At 40.4% G+C, this 16632-nt stretch overlaps 1 protein-coding gene across 1 annotated transcript in view; it reads right to left on the reverse strand.

Annotated features, from left to right (window-relative positions):
- The window catches only part of exoc4 (exocyst complex component 4), a 154380-nt gene that overhangs the window by 18263 nt on the left and 119485 nt on the right, over positions 1-16632 (reverse strand). The window contains exons 13-14 of the mRNA XM_034313148.2: positions 15664-15819; positions 4291-4469 (exon numbers count right to left, since the gene is read on the reverse strand). Of these exons, the coding sequence (XP_034169039.2) occupies positions 4291-4469; positions 15664-15819 (335 nt within the window). The remainder of the gene's footprint in view (positions 1-4290; positions 4470-15663; positions 15820-16632) is intronic.

Below are 16632 nucleotides of genomic sequence, written 5' to 3' on the forward strand. Positions count from 1 at the left end.
AGCAATCCTACAAAAACCTGAATATAATATAAAAAAGGCAAGATTTTCAGAGTAAAAATCAGGTGAAATGTACATTTACACATTTTATGACCTGAGGTATATTTCTGATTTAAAACAGGAAAGTAAAACGTGTGCATTTTTATACAGATTGAGAAGAGAAAGAAAAAAAAATAAACTGTAATTAGACTGAGAAACCGAGGAGCATAGCGAAGATGGCCGTGTCTCTGTTCTGGTTCTTATAGTTTACAGTTCTGGACTGCAGCCACGTACACACCGTCTTAAGCAAAAACACTAATTGGATGCAAACGCAATCGGCAATTAACCCTGAAACATGGGTTACACGGTTTAAGTTTGGAAGTGTGAACACGTGCATGAGGTTGCAGTTTCGTGTGTGTGTGTGTGTGTGTGTGTGTGTGTTTGGCTAGCAAGCAGCTTGTATCACAAATCCTGGCATGAAAAACATTCTCTGATCCATCTTCATCATGTTCTGATACAGTCATGTGTGTTAACACGTGTGTGTGGACATATTCGCTCTGCTGAAACCCTGTGTGTGTGTGTGTGTGTGTGTGTGTGTGTGTGCTTCCTGCTGCGAGATCACAGAGCAAGGGAACCACCCTTTTTCTCCCTCAAAGCCCGTCCCACTTTGATGATGCGATCAAGCCTGCACCGCATGGAGCCGCCAATTTGGAGAAGCGAACACACCACCATCTCCCTCCAGACTGGCACGTAAGCGTCACTCTTTCTCCCTCCTCTTTGAGTTCAATGCTTTTTGCGTGTCACTTTTTCTGTCTGTTATGAGTTTATTCATTTGTTCTGAAATCGTATCCTGCCGGAGCGTCTGTCGGTGCCATCTGTGGGAAGGAAGACCCTCGTAAAGAGAGTAGGAGAGTGTTAAAGAAGTGACAAAAGTGCTTTCTGAAATTCTCTGTGATGCGAGATAACCCGTTTATAAATATCTTTCTGCCTTCCGAAAGGTTGATGAGGATCTGTTTAACTAAACGTTGGCACTGAAACTTTTAGCTTTTTTTTGTTTGTTTATAGCTAGTGTTATAATTTGGAGGAGTACCAATCACTCATCTTAGAGTTTATTTGAATCTTAAAGCATTTTCTGCACTAATTACTTCCACTGCAGCGTTGGCACTCAGTCAAGCTCATGTCCTGAACATTAGACAAGCCGGTGTTCAGACTGCTTACAGGATTCTCATACAGAGAACGAGAGAAACTTTTTCACACTTGGTCAGAATACTCACGTCTGCACTCAAGACTGATTCTGGGCTTGTTTGGGGGCGGGGTTTATAATCACAGGTTTGCTTTCCCATAGTAGAATTCGTTCTGAATCGTCAAATGATTTCGCAGTTCCATACGCAGGTTTGCAAAGTGTTAGGCACTAGGTTCATCCATTTGATGTTTTTATCATTATTATTATTTTCCTTTAGTTCCAATACTCAAGTGGAGAAGAACAGCACTTTTTGGACACATGGCATGGCATCGTACACGAATACCTGTGAAAGAGGAGCCATTTTTTGCGATTCACTAAATACAAGCACTCACATGACAAAGGTGAACTAATTATAGAGCTCTAGTCTTATGAAAGTCTGGTTTTATAAATCAATAAGGTGGTCCATCTCCTTTGCTAACCATCATGAAGCTTGAAACAGGAAGTAATGTGACAAGTAATGTGAACCAATCACTTTACTCAGACCACCATTTTCAAGAGGAACAGCGATCAGTTCTCTGGTCCACTCCTGGGCTCAAAAATAACTTTCACACTCCACCAAATGTACTGAACTCTCCAGTTAAACGGCAAAGAGTCCAGGGGGAGAAAAAAAACGCAAATATAAAACTGACCTTAGCTGCAGCAAGAGGATTAAGAAGTACAAGTCTCCTAAGGACAACTCTTTAACTCTTCCTATATCGTGAAAGCAGCAAAATGTTCCCTCAAACATAAAAGAATTCTGACCTCTGCAGCCTGAACTGGCGCTAATCCCAGAGCAAGAGCAAAAGAAAGCAAGAGATCGAGAGAGAGAGAGAGAGAGAGAGAGAGAGAGAGAGACTCATGAATTATGCATGAGCTCATCTGAAAGTGTTGATTATTCATCTACAGTAACAGCACTAACATCTGCATAAGGAGAGCATAGCTCTGCTGGCTCGTGACCTCTGACCTTCGCTCTGTGCCTCCACGGCTATAACTCAGCCCTCGGGACGACCAGGAAGAAAGAAAAAAGTTTTTAAAAAATGAGAAAAGTGAATGAGGCAGTCATTTAAGGTTAAGACAAAGTGTGCATCTCCTTCTCTCTCTCTCTCTCTCTCTCTCTCTCTCTCTGTTTGTGTGTGTGTTTCTGCATACATTATCTTAATAGTAGCACTGAAGGCAGAACAAGATGCACATCACTTGACCTCCAATTTCTTTACACAGCACCAAAGGCTACAGAGCTGCAGTGCGCTGCATTTGTTTACTCTTAAAAAACGGGTCTCCGGAGACACATACAAAACACGAGCTAGTCTTAATTAAGGTGCATCCCTAAAGCTCAGGGCCATTAAAGTCTGCGAATAGGGAGGGGGAAAAAAAGCCAGGCGGTGTCACACCCATACACACTTATATACAAAAGCTACCATTAACTCATCTCCATGACGCCAACTCGTCTTCTAAATGTCATTCGCGGTCAACACTATTAGCATTGTAGGCAGGTAAAATATTTCTAAGATCATCTGAAGTGAAGTAGCCCTAAAGGCCCTTAACAGAAGTTATAGATCATTCTTTAATTTTTTTCCCCATCATTTATACACTGATTCAGTGGTATTGTAATATACGGATTCGGTGCCTTATGAACCAAAATCGTAGATGATTCACTGGTATTGTCTAATATTGAATCATTGCCTTATGACTCTTATGAATCATTTCACATCGTACCAGATTCAGTGGTATCATCAAATATCGAATCGCTTTCTTATGACTCTGAATCATACTGTATTGGAGCAGATTCAATGATACCACCAAATATTGAATCGTTGCCTTATGAATCAAATCATATCGTAGTAGATTGAGTGTTATCGTAAAATATTGAATCGTTTTCTTCTGAATCTGAATTGTATTGTATCATGTGGAAGCCCCTTGATTTTGATCTTCCCTTTGTTTCAATAGTGCAGGCTATTTTGTGTAGATGCATGAGAAAGTTTTTGTTAAGGCCTTTTCCATTCAACGAATTAATGTGTAATGAACAAATCCTTGTCTTTATTAACAGGTTTAAATGTGAGCGATAATGTCATGGAGAAGTCGTGGCTTTATTTCCAAGACTGAACATCAAAAACACTCAGACTACTGTCTGAAAAAATTGCAGTACAAAAAGCTTCTTCAAGACACACACACACACACACACACACACACACACACACACACACACAGCTGAGCAGGCTACAGGTGACTGAATGCTGCCACTCAGGTGGTCCAATAATATCTCTCTCTGGCAAGATCTGCTCTGTGCCTATCTCTCTGTGTTTCATTCCATCTTTCCCTCCTTCAAGGTCACCTGAGAGGAAAAGAAGCCTTTCCCATTCGCTGCACTCCAAAGTGAGCATGGAGAAGCTCCTTAATCTCACCCACATTACACTGCCGAGCGTGTATGAGGCTGCAAGACAAGGAGGCGAGAAAATGACTTGTTCATACCTGACTGGCTCTGTAATATAAAATCCAATTTGGGTAGGGAGTGCAGTTGGGTGGGAGGGGTGTGGAAGGGGGCTTTAGGAGGGGAAAGATAAGGGCTTTTCCGTCGCCGACGGTCCCATCAGCTCGGCAAACACTAAATAATGAACAATACTGAGGCTGTCCCGCCATGATAAAACACTCCATTACTGGCAGTGCGCAGAATTAATGATAATTATGCCACGTCCTCCACGCTGCTCTTATTGAATTTTTATCTACTTCTGGAGCAAGGCTCTCTGGAGCACTATTTGCTCCTCCCCCCCACCCCAAAAAAGTGAGAAAATAACAATAGATTTAAAAAAAAAAGTTAATTTACTATTTTCAGGGACAGTAGAAGACAGAGATGTGAGGAGAAGCAGAGTGATCTCTGAGGGGAAATGTGCAACTTGTAGTAGAGTAATTACTGTATAGTCAAATATGTGAAGTTGACCATCATTATTACACTTCCCTAAGCACTTACACACACACACACACACACACACACACGAGGGCAGTAAATACTGTCACGGCAGACTGGAGAAAAGATAACAACTATCTAACTTATTGGTAAAAACAACTATCTTTTCACAGACACACACACACACACTTACTGGAGCTTTGGAGCGGGCAGAAGAAGAAGCCTTTGAGGCAAAGAGCCAGCCACTCCATGCTCTCTTGGAGGTTTGCCAGAGCCTTCAGGTCACTGACATCCCGAAGAATCTCGTTCTGAGGAATCAGCTTGTCTCCCAGGTTCCCTGTCAGCACCTCAGACTCCTTAGCAAAAGCCGCTCTGAGAGAGAGAGAGAGAGAGAGAGAGAAACACACTGATTAGAGACAGTCTACAATAACATTATGGCACAGCTGATGAATGATCTGACACAGACACTTTCCCTTGACCTCTCATATCATCTGTACATCCAACATTACACATCAAGTGAGGTCTGAAGTTAGGGATCTCGTTATGGACCATTAGTATTCTCAAACACAGTAAACAGAAGAGGAGAGGGAACAGGACAGAAGAAGAGAAAAAAGAGAAGAGCGCAGGGGGGAAATTAGATAATAAGAATCTGGTGAGAAGAAGAAACAGGGGAGGACACATAAAATGACCAAAAAACAGATGAAGAAAAAGGAGAGGTGAGGAAACCAGAGAAAGAGGAAAGTAGAGGAACAAAAACAGGACAGAAGAGAAGAAACATGAAAAAAGAAAAAGAGGAAAGAGAGGAAACATCAGTGCAGAGGAAATTAAATGAGTGAAGAGAAAGGGAAATGAATGAAGAGAAAAAGAAACAAGAGTGAGGAGGTAAGGAAAGAAGAGAGAAAATGAAACTGGAGAAGAAAGGAAACACGAAAGAAGAGAGGAGGATACAGGAGAGTATATGAGAGGAAACAGTAGAGAAACGGGAGAGGAAAAAGAAGAGGAGAGAAAACAGAATAGGAGAGGAAGCAACATAAGAGGAAACTAAATGAAAAGAAAAAGGGGAGTAGAGGACACAAGATGAGAGGAGCAGAAACAGTAAAGGAAACAGAAGAGGAAACAGGAGAAGAAAGAAAACAGTAAAGAAGTGGAAACAGCATAAGAGGGAAAAGAGAGGAAACAGTACAGAAAAGAGCAAAGTTAACAGTAAAGTAAAAGAAACAGTACAGAAAACAACAAAGGAAACAGGAGAAGAAAGAGCAAACATGGCAACAGGAGAGTAGAGGAGAGTAGAGGAAACAGTAAAGAAAACAAGGAAATATGAGAGGAAACATTAAATAAAAAAGGAGAGCAGAGGAAACAGTAAAAGTAAATTATGGAAAAAGGAGACAACCCAGAAGAAGAGAGGAAACAGTAAAGCAAATAGGAGAAGACACAGAAGGTGAGTGGAGGGAAACAATAAAGGAAACATAAGAAGACAGGAGTGGAGAAGAGAGAGTAAAGGAAACAGAAGAGGACAGGAGTGGAGAGGAGAGAGTAAAGGAAACAGAAGAGAAGAAAGGAAACAGAAGAGGACAGGAGTGGAGAGGAGAAAGTAAAGGAAACAGAAGAGGACAGGAGTGGAGAGGAGAAAGTAAAGGAAACAGAAGAGGACAGGAGTGGAGAGGAGAGAGTAAAGGAAACAGAAGAGGACAGGAGTGGAGAGGAGAGAGTAAAGGAAACAGAAGAAAAGAAAGGAAACATAAGAAGACAGGAGTGGAGAAGAGAGAGTAAAGGAAACAGAAGAGGACAGGAGTGGAGAGGAGAAAGGAAAGGAAACAGAAGAGGACAGGAGTGGAGAGGAGAGAGTAAAGGAAACAGAAGAGGACAGGAGTGGAGAGGAGAGAGTAAAGGAAACAGAAGAAAAGAAAGGAAACATAAGAAGACAGGAGTGGAGAAGAGAGAGTAAAGGAAACAGAAGAGGACAGGAGTGGAGAGGAGAAAGGAAAGGAAACAGAAGAGGACAGGAGTGGAGAGGAGAGAGTAAAGGAAACAGAAGAGAAAGTAAAGGAAACAGAAGAGGACAGGAGTGGAGAGGAGAGAGTAAAGGAAACAGAAGAGAAAGTAAAGGAAACAGAAGAGGACAGGAGTGGAGTGGAGAGAGTAAAGGAAACAGAAGAGGACATGAGTGGAGTGGAGAGAGTAAAGGAAACAGAAGAGGACATGAGTGGAGTGGAGAGAGTAAAGGAAACAGAAGAGGACAGGAGTGGAGTGGAGAGAGTAAAGGAAACAGAAGAGGACATGAGTGGAGTGGAGAGAGTAAAGGAAACAGAAGAGGACATGAGTGGAGTGGAGAGAGTAAAGGAAACAGAAGAGGACAGGAGTGGAGAAGAGAGAGTAAAGGAAACAGAAGAGGACAGGAGTGGAGAAGAGAGAGTAAAGGAAACAGAAGAGGACAGGAGTGGAGAGGAGAAAGGAAAGGAAACAGAAGAGGACAGGAGTGGAGAGGAGAGAGTAAAGGAAACAGAAGAGAAAGTAAAGGAAACAGAAGAGGACAGGAGTGGAGTGGAGAGAGTAAAGGAAACAGAAGAGGACAGGAGTGGAGTGGAGAGAGTAAAGGAAACAGAAGAGAAAGTAAAGGAAACAAGAGGACAGGAGTGGAGTGGAGAGAGTAAAGGAAACAGAAGAGAGAGTAAAGGAAACAGAAGAGGACAGGAGTGGAGAGGAGAGAGTAAAGGAAACAGAAGAGAAAGTAAAGGAAACAGAAGAGGACAGGAGTGGAGTGGAGAGAGTAAAGGAAACAGAAGAGGACAGGAGTGGAGTGGAGAGAGTAAAGGAAACAGAAGAGAAAGTAAAGGAAACAGAAGAGGACAGGAGTGGAGTGGAGAGAGTAAAGGAAACAGAAGAGGACAGGAGTGGAGTGGAGAGAGTAAAGGAAACAGAAGAGGACAGGAGTGGAGAGGAGAAAGTAAAGGAAACAGAAGAGGACAGGAGTGGAGAGGAGAGAGTAAAGGAAACAGAAGAGGACAGGAGTGGAGAAGAGAGAGTAAAGGAAACAGAAGAAAAGAAAGGAAACATAAGAAGACAGGAGTGGAGAAGAGAGAGTAAAGGAAACAGAAGAGGACAGGAGTGGAGAGGAGAAAGTAAAGGAAACAGAAGAGGACAGGAGTGGAGAGGAGAGAGTAAAGGAAACAGAAGAGGACAGGAGTGGAGAGGAGAGAGTAAAGGAAACAGAAGAAAAGAAAGGAAACATAAGAAGACAGGAGTGGAGAAGAGAGAGTAAAGGAAACAGAAGAGGACAGGAGTGGAGTGGAGAGAGTAAAGGAAACAGAAGAGGACAGGAGTGGAGTGGAGAGAGTAAAGGAAACAGAAGAGGACAGGAGTGGAGAGGAGAGAGTAAAGGAAACAGAAGAGAAAGTAAAGGAAACAGAAGAGGACAGGAGTGGAGAGGAGAGAGTAAAGGAAACAGAAGAGAAAGTAAAGGAAACAGAAGAGGACAGGAGTGGAGTGGAGAGAGTAAAGGAAACAGAAGAGAAAGTAAAGGAAACAGAAGAGGACAGGAGTGGAGTGGAGAGAGTAAAGGAAACAGAAGAGGACAGGAGTGGAGAGGAGAGAGTAAAGGAAACAGAAGAGAAAGTAAAGGAAACAAGAGGACAGGAGTGGAGAGGAGAGAGTAAAGGAAACAGAAGAGAAAGTAAAGGAAACAGAAGAGGACAGGAGTGGAGAGGAGAGAGTAAAGGAAACAGAAGAGAAAGTAAAGGAAACAGAAGAGGACAGGAGTGGAGTGGAGAGAGTAAAGGAAACAGAAGAGGACAGGAGTGGAGAGGAGAGAGTAAAGGAAACAGAAGAGAAAGTAAAGGAAACAGAAGAGGACAGGAGTGGAGTGGAGAGAGTAAAGGAAACAGAAGAGAAAGTAAAGGAAACAGAAGAGGACAGGAGTGGAGTGGAGAGAGTAAAGGAAACAGAAGAGAAAGTAAAGGAAACAGAAGAGGACAGGAGTGGAGTGGAGAGAGTAAAGGAAACAGAAGAGAAAGTAAAGGAAACAGAAGAGGACAGGAGTGGAGTGGAGAGAGTAAAGGAAACAGAAGAGGACAGGAGTGGAGAGGAGAGAGTAAAGGAAACAGAAGAGAAAGTAAAGGAAACAGAAGAGGACAGGAGTGGAGTGGAGAGAGTAAAGGAAACAGAAGAGGACAGGAGTGGAGAGGAGAGAGTAAAGGAAACAGAAGAGGACAGGAGTGGAGAGGAGAGAGTAAAGGAAACAGAAGAGAAAGTAAAGGAAACAGAAGAGGACAGGAGTGGAGTGGAGAGAGTAAAGGAAACAGAAGAGAAAGTAAAGGAAACAGAAGAGGACAGGAGTGGAGTGGAGAGAGTAAAGGAAACAGAAGAGGACAGGAGTGGAGAGGAGAGAGTAAAGGAAACAGAAGAGAAAGTAAAGGAAACAGAAGAGGACAGGAGTGGAGAGGAGAGAGTAAAGGAAACAGAAGAGGACAGGAGTGGAGAGGAGAAAGTAAAGGAAACAGAAGAGGACAGGAGTGGAGTGGAGAGAGTAAAGGAAACAGAAGAGGACAGGAGTGGAGAAGAGAGAGTAAAGGAAACAGAAGAGGACAGGAGTGGAGAGGAGAGAGTAAAGGAAACAGAAGAGGACAGGAGTGGAGAAGAGAGAGTAAAGGAAACAGAAGAAAAGAAAGGAAACATAAGAAGACAGGAGTGGAGAAGAGAGAGTAAAGGAAACAGAAGAGGACAGGAGTGGAGAGGAGAAAGTAAAGGAAACAGAAGAGGACAGGAGTGGAGAGGAGAGAGTAAAGGAAACAGAAGAGGACAGGAGTGGAGAGGAGAGAGTAAAGGAAACAGAAGAAAAGAAAGGAAACATAAGAAGACAGGAGTGGAGAAGAGAGAGTAAAGGAAACAGAAGAGGACAGGAGTGGAGTGGAGAGAGTAAAGGAAACAGAAGAGGACAGGAGTGGAGTGGAGAGAGTAAAGGAAACAGAAGAGGACAGGAGTGGAGAGGAGAGAGTAAAGGAAACAGAAGAGAAAGTAAAGGAAACAGAAGAGGACAGGAGTGGAGAGGAGAGAGTAAAGGAAACAGAAGAGAAAGTAAAGGAAACAGAAGAGGACAGGAGTGGAGTGGAGAGAGTAAAGGAAACAGAAGAGAAAGTAAAGGAAACAGAAGAGGACAGGAGTGGAGTGGAGAGAGTAAAGGAAACAGAAGAGGACAGGAGTGGAGAGGAGAGAGTAAAGGAAACAGAAGAGAAAGTAAAGGAAACAAGAGGACAGGAGTGGAGAGGAGAGAGTAAAGGAAACAGAAGAGAAAGTAAAGGAAACAGAAGAGGACAGGAGTGGAGAGGAGAGAGTAAAGGAAACAGAAGAGAAAGTAAAGGAAACAGAAGAGGACAGGAGTGGAGTGGAGAGAGTAAAGGAAACAGAAGAGGACAGGAGTGGAGAGGAGAGAGTAAAGGAAACAGAAGAGAAAGTAAAGGAAACAGAAGAGGACAGGAGTGGAGTGGAGAGAGTAAAGGAAACAGAAGAGAAAGTAAAGGAAACAGAAGAGGACAGGAGTGGAGTGGAGAGAGTAAAGGAAACAGAAGAGAAAGTAAAGGAAACAGAAGAGGACAGGAGTGGAGTGGAGAGAGTAAAGGAAACAGAAGAGAAAGTAAAGGAAACAGAAGAGGACAGGAGTGGAGTGGAGAGAGTAAAGGAAACAGAAGAGGACAGGAGTGGAGAGGAGAGAGTAAAGGAAACAGAAGAGGACAGGAGTGGAGAGGAGAGAGTAAAGGAAACAGAAGAGAAAGTAAAGGAAACAGAAGAGGACAGGAGTGGAGTGGAGAGAGTAAAGGAAACAGAAGAGGACAGGAGTGGAGAGGAGAGAGTAAAGGAAACAGAAGAGGACAGGAGTGGAGAGGAGAGAGTAAAGGAAACAGAAGAGAAAGTAAAGGAAACAGAAGAGGACAGGAGTGGAGTGGAGAGAGTAAAGGAAACAGAAGAGAAAGTAAAGGAAACAGAAGAGGACAGGAGTGGAGTGGAGAGAGTAAAGGAAACAGAAGAGGACAGGAGTGGAGAGGAGAGAGTAAAGGAAACAGAAGAGAAAGTAAAGGAAACAGAAGAGGACAGGAGTGGAGAGGAGAAAGTAAAGGAAACAGAAGAGGACAGGAGTGGAGAGGAGAAAGTAAAGGAAACAGAAGAGGACAGGAGTGGAGTGGAGAGAGTAAAGGAAACAGAAGAGGACAGGAGTGGAGAAGAGAGAGTAAAGGAAACAGAAGAGGACAGGAGTGGAGAGGAGAGAGTAAAGGAAACAGAAGAGGACAGGAGTGGAGAGGAGAGAGTAAAGGAAACAGAAGAGGACAGGAGTGGAGAGGAGAGAGTAAAGGAAACAGAAGAGGACAGGAGTGGAAAGGAGAGGAAAAAGGACGAGAGGAGAGAAGAAAAGGAGAGGAGACATTGTGATAACAATCTCACGCTCCTTTAAACACAAGATGGCTGGTTTCACCTTCTTAAATGGAGCATGTCAGACAGACAAAGCACAAAGTTTGTCAAGGAAGACACTACATGAGCTAAAAGCAGGGGGGAAAAGAGCAGATGGATTTTAGTCTTAGTCTTACCTAAAACAACATGGCAGAAAAGGAGAAGGAGGTAATTTCCCCGTAAATAAAACAATCCACGTGTATTAAATAAAGCTTTATTAATGGGGTCTTTATCGCTTCGAGTAACGCTGCCTTGGTCTCCGTTTTCCTGATGAAACTGTCACAAGGGTTTAAATAATAAAGCCCTTCTGCCCGCTCTCGGTGTTTAGCATCAACAGCTGAGACGGATTGTTTTTTTTGTCCACACAGTCAGTTCAATTATTGCCTTTACGGTTCCAGGCCTGCAGGAGGGGAACACACGTCTAAAGCAATTCTGATTGAAAAATAGACCTGAAGCACCCCTCTGTATGCACCGAGAGATTCCAAAGATTTTCACAACAATTACTGCCTGGTCAAGATTACATTTTATTTCAGGTTCGGTTCTAAATGCCATTATGTACTGACAGTGGAAGTTTTTGAGCACTCGGAGTTTCTGCTTTATTACAGTTTAATCTCCATTAGTGTCAGGGACAAGACAATAAAAGGTGCAGAAGGGCAATTAAATATTATACAAATGTTCCACCAAAGACCCATATCTCTGTATTTAACGGCATATTAACTGGCAAAATCTCAGATTGCAATGTGACTCTAAATTAGCGCTTTATTAAAGGCAGGTGCAGGTTGGAGACTAAACGATTCAAAGCCCAGGACGTTATGCGATATAGCTATTACTGCAATACTTAGATACTGCAATTCCATCTATATTTGAGATTTACACCTCATGTTTCTGTAGGATCAGGATTTCTCTCCAACTGAAAGACAGCATGAAAAAGTCATCCTTGCACACGCATCATGATTTCATCATTTGAGTATCACATGGCCATGTTAGACTAAATCAAGTGCACAACTTAAACAAATAAATAAATTAATTATATTATGATACACACAGTGTTTTGCACTTGCAGCCTCCAAATTGTGCAACTGTTTAAACCCACCATCTCCCTGTTATTTTTAGTGGTTAACTCTACAGATAAAAGACTCAAATACATAGATTAAAACCCACCAAGACAGCATTTACCAGTAGTTATTTATATCTAATCCTATTTGAACAAGTCTGTTAGTGGCATTGTAGCAGCTACCTGGGTACCTAGAAAAAAAATAAAAAATTCTAGTGACACCCACCTTGTAGACAATATCATCCATCTTGCCCATCTCTTTTTGGATTCAATAACATCAGTAAGTTATTTTCCCCCAATATTTTAACTTAACCCTTTCATGCATAAATTATTTATATGCATATCCAGATCCTTTCATATTTATTCATATTCATATCAATATATTCATATTACTAAAATTGCATGATATAAGAATTTTGATTCTGTCTAAATAATACTTATATTTTAATTCAATTCAATTCAATTTTATTTGTATAGCGCTTTTAACAATGGACATTCTCACAAAGCAGCTTTACAGAAATAAATGGATTCACAAAAATTTATTGTAAATATACATTTATCCCTAAATATTAAGAAATTATTAAATTATTATGAAATTATTGTCCCTGATTAAAAACAGCTGAAACAGTATGCCGGTAATAAATGTTGAAGACAAAAAAATTTAGAAAATATCATTTCTGAATATTCAATATTTACAGTTTATGATTGCTGCATGATGCAAGGAGGTAAAAAAAAAATAAACTTACTTTCTGTTTGGTTTCATATGTAAAAGTAATCCCTGCTAATTATCACAAGAATGTTTTGGTGATTTTTTTTTGTTTTGCCGCAATCCATTGCACTTGGAAATTTCCAAGTCGATTTTCCCAAGTTCCGAACTAAACACGTTCCACTTCTTCCACTTGGAAAAACACGAACATCCGAAGCAAGGTCATATTTGTGTGGCTAGCCTCTGAATGCGATAGACATACAGATAAGATCTAAGTAAATTATTTCTGCGATTATTGATTAGAAACGGCTTGTAAGACAGGTCAATTACTCTTGTTCATGCTTGCTCATAAAAACTGTCACAATGGTCTAAACACATTAATACAGTTTGTTTACTGTGAGTGTGTGCCACCGTACTGCTTTGACGTCAGGTGTGTTTATATTCGACATAGAATTTGAATTGGAGTTAAATGGTCGTTCCATTGCGCTTCTCCCTGTCAGAGGTCGGGTTTCTGAGTTCTGAGTACAATGGATTGCAACATGTATTCATTGGGGTGTAGCTGAAATCCTCCACAAACAAAGTCATTGGGTATCCAATCCTGATTTTAAAACTGAGGCCCAGTTACAAACCTAAAAATTATATTTTTAGTTTAGTACTAAACTAAAAAGTTATAGTAATTTGCACAATGTAATTTTTTCCCAGACATCTCACAGAAATGCTCAGTTGTCCTCTATAAAAAGTTTCTAAAAAAAAAAAAAAAAAAAAAAAGCATGCCTGAAAAGTAACGGATCAAATACTTCGAGAAAATAATCAAGAGCTAAGAATATTTTAATTATAAAAACTATTTCAGACATTTGACCTTGCTGTGACATTGACCCTGTCTGCCTCAATTCCAAAATCTAATGAGTTCATCTGCCGGTTATGATGATAAGTCCATATAAATCCTACAAACATTCAACCACCATTGTTCCTGAGATATCGCACTAATGAGAATCTTGGATGGAAGGATGGACAACCCGAAAACATCATGCCTCCTCCATTCAGTCATGTAGAGAAATCGCAAAGCGCAAACTCTCCTTAAACTCCTAAAGTCTGTCCCATTTTGGAAAACCTACAGCATTTTTTCTGACACTGGAAACTCCATCAAAAGATGTTAAATAAATGTCTCCTCACAGAAAACTTCATCATATCAATGACTGTACATTTTAATTTGTTAAATAACAATAACAATATTTTGAAATGAGCACACTAATACTGTGACACTAATACTGTCAGAGCTGCTGTTATAGAAAATTATAGAAAAATGAATCAACAATAATCAATAATCAATAATCAATAATAACCTTCCTGACCAATCAGATTCCAGGACTCAAGAACTCTGCTGTGGTATAAACCAGCATTAATCAGTGAAATATGTCGGGAGTAAATTTAACTATTTAATTATGCTTTTTCACATCAGTTATTAGGCTAGCTAGCTATTCTTAAAACTTATTAAAACACCTTGGATTTAAACAGGTGGAACTGAATACATGACAATAAGACATGCGTGATAAACAGGAGAATAAAATAACACAAACAGCAGGTTGTACAGTCAGTACTGAAAGAGTGAAAAGATGTATATCAAAGCGCGACTCCTGTATGAATCCTGTCTGATACGTAACGGAAACGCTGTGATTTAACCCGTCAGAACGGGAGAGGCTGTATAATTGTGATCATGTATTCAACACAGGAAGTGCGTATATATACTCGGAGGAACTGTAACGTTCACATTTCAAGAGAATTCGAACACCGCAATTATGGCAAAGCAACAAAGAAGTGAAGGAAAGATGTGTTTGACTATTGCCTTGTCTCGTGATGGAGTTTAAAGCAGACAAGACAAACCTTTTCAGCCTCTCATAATAACAACTCCGTGTGGACAGCACGGCACTCATTATGTAAATTCACCCAGTTTTCCATTATTTCCTGTTTGAAAAATGCAGAAATCTGCCTGCCTGTCACCTCGCCACTGTTTATGTCACCTGTGTGGGCTGCATATGTTTATGCTAATGTAGGAGTAGCTACTGTATTTGAATAGATTTACATCTCAGGGGCTTATTATTGAAATATGCAATATGTTGTTCTAGCACCTTGTGCTGTATGCACAGCACTGTTTTCCCCTCACGTATATTTTACTCTGTGGCCTTTATAAGGTTTTTAACTTTAGGCTAAAGTGGACTTGGGAGGCTTCACTGTTGGGCAGTGAAGTTTGTTAGGATGACAGTGTAGTTAACAGCCAAGAAAATCATTTCTGTAAACAGTACATTCAAGATGAAGATTTTCATTACATGGAGAACAAATGAATTACAAAAATGCAAATCTGCTTCCCTCAGCCTTCACTTTCCCTTCAGTGTCGGTGATTACAGAGACAGCAAGTGAGAGATATATTGATTTAAGTAATGATCAAAATTAATATACTATATAACACCTAAAATACAGAGGAAGTTGCAAGCAAGTTAGCCTTTCATCAAACTTCATCATGTCGTTAAAGGAAACTACAGCCTGAAACACATTCTATACTCTATACGTTTAAACACAGATGTAGTTGAGATATTGGTGCAAACGCTGGACTCAATGTCCCAGAATGCAATGTAGCTATACATGTTATGACAGACACTCGGCTTTGCTACTTCGCGATCTATGAGATGACGAGCATGAAATTTAAGCATTGGAAGCTAATCTGTTTGAGCAGCATGTACAGATGAGGAAAGGAAAGAGCGGGACAGATGAAAGCACTAAAGCGACACTGCATCGCTCTCTTTAGGTAGAGAAAGCAAGGGCTAAATCCCACTACACCTCTACCAGCAGGTAGTCGAATGGCATTGTGGGTCATGGACTTATTTACACACTGCAAAAACTGACATCTTACCAAGTGAAAATATCTTGAATATAGTCAGATTTATCTAGTATTTCCTATTATAAGATTACCATAAGATTATTAAACCTATTTCCAGACATTTTTTACTCAATTTACATTTTTGGCAGATAATTTTGCTTCTTTGTAGAAATAAATGCTTAAAATTGGCAAAATTATCTGCCAATGGAACAGGACTATTTCAGACTTGAAGTAAGTTAAATAAATAAATAAATAAATAAATCTTATTCTGGGTTCATGGCAATCTTATAATAGGAAATATTAGATACATTTGACTATATTCAAGATATTTTCACTTGCTAAGATGTCAATTCTGCAGTGTATAGACAGATATACATAGATAAATAGGATTTGACATTTTTGCACTGTACATACATTTTCATTTGTGACACACACTAAACAGTACAATGATCCACAGGTGTCACAGAGTGCATGTGTGTGTGCGCGTGTGTGTTCTCACCGTGTAAAGTCCTCCTCGTCCTCTCTTTTCTGGCGCAGCTGTCTGGGTTGAGTCATGTTGGCCCAGTTGGGCAGTGACTGCAGCAGGCGGCTGATGTCCTCGTCTTTAGCCCAAGAGGCACTGATGATCAGCTTTTCCTCACACTGCACTATACTCCTGCAACACACACACACTGATTACACACTCAATAACAAAGCTACACATAGAATCATATGCAGCAAAGACACTTGTGAATTATGAATTATGAATGAATGTCACATTATATATTTCAGTGTTTTATTTTTTTTTAACTGATTAACTTAAGAATGAGATTAACAAAGGTATTAGAGTCTGTTAGGAAAAAACGACTGGTGGTTTTATCAGTCATCATGACAACTTCATGGATTTTTGACTGCCAAAAACAAATATAACATAGACTGATAAAAATAACTATAAGAATAAAGTAAGTGCAAATAACTTGATACATTTTGAAAAATAAATACTACTTTTAGGACAAACATGAAAAAGATAATGAAGAACTGTGTCTCGTTTCACAGTGCAAACATGAAATCAACTCAGATGAGTTCAGTAAAGGTTGAGCAATAATACAATAACATTTTTTACAGTTAAATCAACTTAAATTTAAGTGGTCCTGAAACACAGCCCTGGAGCATTCCTACAAAATTAACCAACCAGCATGAGTCCTAATGATCGGAGGAATAATTACATTGTACCTGTTTTCAGGAAAAGATAATGCATCAGTAGCTATATCCGAATCCTTTTAATAATCCTTTAAAGAGAAGAATAAGAAGAATAACGGTCACGGAAATCTTTGTGTCTGATTACGTTCACCATTTGTGCACGCGTTCTGGACAGAAAATACTTTTCAGCTTGTAATGTATTCACTGAATTACTGGATGGGTGGTGGGATGGGCATCAAACTAATATTCTGAGGCAGGTGAAGGATGAGTAAAGTTGGCTCAGTGTTTG

Source organism: Pangasianodon hypophthalmus, chromosome 18 (genome assembly GCF_027358585.1).
Source record: "Pangasianodon hypophthalmus isolate fPanHyp1 chromosome 18, fPanHyp1.pri, whole genome shotgun sequence".
Classification (NCBI taxonomy): domain Eukaryota; kingdom Metazoa; phylum Chordata; class Actinopteri; order Siluriformes; family Pangasiidae; genus Pangasianodon; species Pangasianodon hypophthalmus.